The 6,740-nt window shown below is 41.5% G+C and overlaps 1 protein-coding gene across 2 annotated transcripts in view; it reads left to right on the forward strand.

Annotated features, from left to right (window-relative positions):
* The window catches only part of si:dkey-91m11.5 (PH_BCR_vertebrate and RhoGAP_Bcr domain-containing protein), a 422,142-nt gene that overhangs the window by 315,314 nt on the left and 100,088 nt on the right, over positions 1-6,740 (forward strand). For both annotated transcript variants that reach the window (XM_048611239.1, XM_048611240.1), the window contains exon 15: positions 922-1,019. In XM_048611239.1, coding sequence (XP_048467196.1) covers positions 922-1,019 — 98 coding nt within the window. The remainder of the gene's footprint in view (positions 1-921; positions 1,020-6,740) is intronic.

The raw sequence follows: 6,740 nt of genomic DNA on the forward strand, positions 1-6,740 counted from the left end.
AGATAAATCATGTGGCAGCTAGCAAAGGAGATCCAAAAACTAAAGCTAAAACTGAGTCCAAGGGACACTGCTGATAAGGGAAGTCTGACTCAGGAGAATCTCAGAGAAGATTTTGAAGACGTAGCTAAGTTTAAATAAAAAAGTGGGAAAACACTGAATGGACACCAAGACTCAGAACACTCGAGTAAAAACAAGGCTGGAAAAGGAGCAGATGTCTAAGGCAAGGAGAAGACCTCCAAAGTCTTTAATTACTAGGCTTCAGAGCTGGAAGACTGTGAAGTGTGGGGAAAAAGATCCTCTGAAAACTTCATAACCCACAACATCCCAAAGAGGAAAATTACAGAATCAGAAAACTTCAACAACAGGAAAGAATAATCTAAAAAAACGGCAATAATCAGAGACAATGTTATAAATTTAAAGCAAGGTCAAATTTTGGCAGCTAGGGCTAGAGGATAATAGAGACAAATGTGATCTTTTCCACCTTTTAAGAGTGGTTTTTTTTGTAAAAAAGAATAGTCTAATCCTGTACAGTCTTCTGTTTTTCTGGCTTTAGATACTTGGGACACATGCTGGAGAGAGAAATTGAATTAGTTAATTGTAGTCACAGTGTATTATGGACTGGGAATTGAAAAGCAAATTCCTGAAGTTCTCCTGAAATTGGTGACAGACTTTTGTTCTCCTCCTTGTTACCCCTGGGATTTGCTGTTTAACAACTAGAAGAGCTGGTGCAGGATATTATATTTTAAATGAATGAATATAATGAGAGCTAGTGGGTCTGATTTGCTTTCTTATTTTCGTGTGTTTGTAATTGTTTCTGCAATTAGTTGTACCAACACTTATTTTTATCTTTAAAATACGGAAATTCTAATTCAAATTCTCGTGGTTAATTTTTAAACATTTGTTTCCCTTGTTTTTGAACAGATTTGTACTGTACATTAGAAGTAGATTCATTTGGCTACTTTGTTAACAAAGCAAAGACAAGAGTCTACAGGGACACAATGGAACCAAACTGGAATGAGGTGAGTTTTGATGTGGTATGTAGTGGACCATATTGACTGACTGTATCATCTGGCAGCAGTCGCATATATGCAATTTTACTCAATTTTCCAGATTGGAAGTCAGCCTGATAACTTATTCTCTGATAGTGCTGTTTTGTGACTGTCTTCCAAATGCTTGATTGTGAAATAGGGTCATTTACCTTCTGAATTTTCCCTGCCTGTCTGTGAGGAAACATCTTGTTCCACTCTGCATATTTCCTGGAGACTTGAAACACCATTTACTGAACTAATCTGTCTGTTAAGACTGTAATTCAGTGCATTAGTAAATCTGATGACTCAGAAGATCTCTAACGGACAGCTTAGAAAAATGTCTGGTGTCAGGATCGTACCTTGGTCTGTTTAATGGAGGCAGTTCTCAATCATCAAATCTCTACAATTGTATCCTCTCCACCTTGGCAATGGAGGGTTAAAATCAGCCACTGCTACTGACCACTGTCCAACCGTCAGTGATCAAATTCCAAAGAGTGGGTTGAACAGGCTGCCAGGATTTTCTGAAAATTGAAACTGTTGAAAGAAGGCTGTGATATTGTGTATAAGACCATATTTGAGTAAGGAGGGAGTGCAGGGTCAGAAAAACAGAATTAAAGTACATCCTTAATACTGGTCTTTTTCAGATCTGCTCTCTGAATATTTTCAGGACTTTTAAGCATATTTTTCATTTTTATAGACAAGATTACAATGAACTTTAACAAAAGAGCTTATGCAGCATTTTATAAATTACTTTAAATCATAGATCATAGAATCCCTACAGTGTGGAAACAGGCCCTTCAGCCCATCAAGTCCACACTGACCCTCAGAGCATCCCACCCAGACCCATCCCCCTATAACCCACCTAACCTACACCTCCCTGAACGCTATGGGCAATTTAGCATGGCCAATCTGTGGGAGGAAACCGGAGCACCCAGAGGAAACTCACGCAGACACGGGGAGAATGTGCAAACTCCACACAGACAGTCACCCGAGGATGGAATTGAACCCGGGTCCCTGGCGCTGTGAGACAGTAGTACTAACCACTGAGCCACCGTGTGGGCTTATTTGATGCTATTTGACATTTGCTACAATTCCTGTTGAGACCAATAACTTTTCAAAAGATATGCATTTTCCAGTAACTAAATAAAAGAATCACATAACAAAAGAACAGTAAGAAGGCAAGAGAATGGCATTGTATGCACTGACCTGAATGGCCTCCATCTGCTTGTTATAATTTTGTGATTCTGTGAAGGTTTTACATTTAATACCTTTACTGTAACAAACAATAAAGTAATATCAACATAGACTGAATATTATTTAATAAGCAATAAATATACAAAACTACAGAAAAATACCTCCCTATTAATAAATTGAAACAACTAAAAATGCTTTTTCACAATGTTAATATATTATGCCATGTTCTTACCAGATTTGTAATCTCATACATTAAATCACAAACTTTTGCTGGCTTTTCAAAAAGCTACTTTTTCCTGCTCAAACTTCTGTGTATTCTCAAACTAATCTCCAGCTGCAAGGCACTATCTGATTCCATGATTCTTAAATCCTTCAATACAAGTCACATCTCTTGCAACAGAGAATTTGCTCCCCCCAGCAATCTGCAGGGTGGCGAGTACAAAACAGTTTTTTTAGTTTGCTTGATTCTGCAGCATCTGTTTTCAGGCTCCCTCTCCGTGTCTCTTTAAATGTGAGAGTCTATGTACTGGAAAACCACTTGCTGCTCTTTGATGTTTTTCAGTTTCTCATGTCATTTTTTGATAATCTTTAATCTTTCCTGGACTCGGGAAGTAACAGAAGATTGTACAATTACAAACATTATAGTCTCATTCAAGAAAGGTTGTAAAGATAATCGTACCAGTACAGATCTGTCAGTTTACCTTTGGCAGTAGGAAACTTTCTGCAGTTATTTAAGATAGAATTAGTAGTCGTACAGAAAAAGTTTGCTTGATTAGGAAGAGTCAGTATGTATTTCTAAAGGGGAAATCGTGTTTAACTAATTTGCTGGAGTTTTTGAAGAGGCAACAGAAAGGGCTCAAGGGTATGCATGGATTTCCAAACGACGTTTGATACAGTGCCTCACAACAGACTTGTGAGGAAAGATATAAACCATTGTATAAAAGCGACAAGAGGAACATGGGTACAAAATTGACTGAGTGACAGGAAATGAAGAGCAAGGGTCAATGGATAATTTTCAGGCTGAGGGAAGGTTTGCAGTGGAGTTCCCCAGGTGTTGGTATTAGGACCTTTGGTTTTCCTTATATATATTAATGAACTGGATCTTGATGTGCGGGGAACACTTCCAATGTTGTGCAGATGACAGAAAACTTAGAAGAATTGTGAACTGTGAGAGGGATGATGTGGACTTCCCAAAGTACAGTGACAGTTGATGGAGTGGGCAGATGGTGGCAAGTGAGATTTCATACAGCGAAGTGTGAGATGATATACTATGGCAGGAAAAAAATATTGAAAGACATTGGGGTCTAAATCTAAATCAGGTGCAGGATCATTGAAAGTGCCAGGACAGGTGGAGAGAACAGTTAATAAAGCATACAGTGCCCTCAGCTTTATTAATAGAAGCATAGAGTACAAGAGCATGGAGGTGATGTTGAGTTTGTATAAGATACTTGTCAGCCCTCAGCTGAAGTATCGCAGACAGTGTCGCCTGTCTGTGTGGAGTTTGCATATTCTCCCCATGTCTGCGTGGGTTTCCTCCAGGTGCTCTGGTTTCCTCCCACAGTCCAAAGATGTGCAAGCTAGGTGGATTGGCCATGCTTAAATTGCCTATAGCGTTCAGGGATGCGTAGATTAGGTGGGTTATGAGCGATGGGTGTGGGTGAGATGCTCTGAGGGGCAGTGTGGACTTGTTGGGCCGAAGGGCCTGTTTCCACACTGTAGGGATTCTATGAGTACATTATAGGAAAGATGTGAATGCATTGGAGAGAGTGCAGATGCAATTTACAAGCATGATTCCAGGAATAAAAAGCTTCATTTGTGAAGATAAATTGAAGAGGTTGGGACTGTGCTCCTTTTCAAAATCATGAGCAGGCTGGATACAATAGAAAGGGAGAAGCTATACACACTCATAAAAGGAACATGAACAAAAGGGCATAGATTTAAAGCAATGTGCAAATGAAGAGTGGTGTGAGAAAACAACTTCTTCACATAGCAGGTAGTTCAGGTATGGAAAGCACTGGCTGGAAATGTGGTGGAAGCAAGGTTAGATCACATGGAATATAGGGAAAGCTAGCCACTTAGATACAAAATTGGCTAGAAGGTAGGCGACAGTGGATGGTGGTGGAGAGTTGCTTTTGGACTGGAGGCCTGTGACCAATGGTCTGCCACAGGAATCGATGCTGGGTCCACTGCTTTTTGTCATTTATGTAAATGATTTGGATGTGAATAAAGGAGGTATGGTTAGTAAATTTACAGATGACACCAAAATTGGTGGTGTGGTGGATAGCAAAGAAGGTCGTCTCAGAGTACAACGGGACCTTGATCAGATGGGCCGAGGAGTGGCAGATGGAGTTTAATTTAGATAAATGTGAGTTGCATCATTTAGGTAGGGCAAATCAGGGCAAGACTTATACACTTAATGGTAAGGTCCTGGGGAGTGTTGACAAGCAAAGAAACCTTGGGGTGCAGGTTCATAGTTCCTTGAAAGTGGAGTCGCAGGTAGACAGGTTAATGAAGAAGGCATTTGGTATGTTTGCCTTTATTGGTCAATGCTTTGAATGCATGAGTTCGGAGGTCATGCTTTGGGTGTATAGGACATTGGTTAGGCCACTTTTGTAATACTGCATTCACTTCTGGTCTCCTTGCTATTGGAAAGAAGTTGTTAAACGTGAAAGGATTCAGAAAGGATGTTGGCAGGGTTGGAAGGTTTGAGCCATAGGGAGAGGCTGAATTGGCAAGGGTTATTTTCCTTGGAGTGTCAGAGGCTGAGGTTTATAGAGGTTCATTAAATCATGAGGGGCATGGATAGGGTGAATACCCAGGGTAGGGGAGTCCAAACCAGAGGGTATAGGTTTAAGGTGAGAGGGAAAAGATTTAAAATGTACCTAAGAAGCAACTTTTTCATGCAGAGGGTGGTGCCTGTATGGAATGAGCCTGCCAGAGGAAGTTGTGGAGGCTGGTACAATTACAACATTTAAAAGGCCATACCACTCTACATTTACACACCAACCCACCAACTTCTGCATCCAGCGCATAATCCTCCGCTACTTCTGCCGCCTGCAATCCGACCCCATGACCAAAGAGATATTACCCACCCCTAACTGCCTTTCGTAGGAACCGCTCACTGTCCATCTTCTTCCCTACAATTCCACCCCACCCTTCCCACTTACTAATCTCCATTACCCCCTACCTGCATCTACCTATCACCATCCCGCCTACCTTCCCCCAGCCCCACCCCCTCCCTCTGCTTATTTCTGAGCTCCCTCCACCCCACCCCCCACCCCCCAGTCCTGATGAAGGGTATAAACCTGAAATGTTGAAGTTGCTGCTCCTCTGATGCTGCCTGACCTGCTGTGTTTCTGCAGCTCCACACTATTGACTCTGACTCCAGCATCTGCAGTTCTTGCTATCTCCAAACATTTAAAAGGCACCTGAATCAGTATATTAATAGGAAGGGTTTAGAGGGATATGGACTAAATGCTGGCAAATGGGACTGGATTAATTTAGAATATCTGGTCAGCATGAACGAGTTGGACCAAAGAGTCTGTTTCCGTGGTGTACATCTCTATGACTAAGTTCAATTGAGGCATTCAAGAGGGCATTGAATAATTATTTGTAAGTAGATAATATGCAAGGGTATGGAGCAAAAGCAGAGTTAGACACTACGTAGTGATGCTTGTTTGAAGATGGGTGAGCATGATAGGCAGAATGGCCTCCTGTGTTGTAACAATTCTGTGATATTAAGATGTCAAAACTGGCATTTTAATTTCTATTGGTTGTTGTCAGTGCTTTGGATACTTCGACCCATTTCAATGTAAGCTTGTTTTATTCAGGGTACTATACTTGTGGGTCAGTATCAACTTGCAATTCACTGCACTCCTTTTCACAAAATACAAAAAGGGCCGTCTGATCAAATATTGTGTACATCCCTACTCTTTCATAACAAAACTCCCATTTCTTACATTAATTACTCTACCAATCGCAACGTTAAGTCTTTGTTGCAATCCTTACCTAAACTACAACTGGCTACCAAACTAGGATGTGTGCAGTTAAACATTGCCCAACTGTGTAGTCAGCTCTGATGAACTTTGCGAATGTTGATCTCACACGTGGTCGCCTTCTCTCTCTCTCTCCAGATGGTCAGATTTAGCTGCTGAGCCAGGTTAAGTCTTCACTGAGGGAATGGCTGCAGGTGTGCTGCTTCATGCCTCCCTGTTACATCCATCCAGAATGTTCTCTAGCCCTCAGATAATCAACCTTCCAGGTTAAGGTCACAGTGTTTATTCCCCAATGTGTCAAGGGTATGTTCCCCTCTCCACACATGGTTGTGACAGGAATCCAAGGCTCCAGTGAGTCTGTGCATTGTACTCCAATTCACAAACTAATCTCGTTTTCCAGGGCAAGTCTGGGCTTGACCTGCACTGTCTTTGTCTTGTGCAGAGATAGTAGGAACTGCAGATGCTGGAGAATCCGAGACAACAAGGTGCAGGGCTGGATGAACACAGCAGGCCAAGCAGCTGC

The sequence above is a fragment of the Rhincodon typus genome, chromosome 24 (assembly GCF_021869965.1).
Source record: "Rhincodon typus isolate 14 chromosome 24, sRhiTyp1.1, whole genome shotgun sequence".
Classification (NCBI taxonomy): domain Eukaryota; kingdom Metazoa; phylum Chordata; class Chondrichthyes; order Orectolobiformes; family Rhincodontidae; genus Rhincodon; species Rhincodon typus.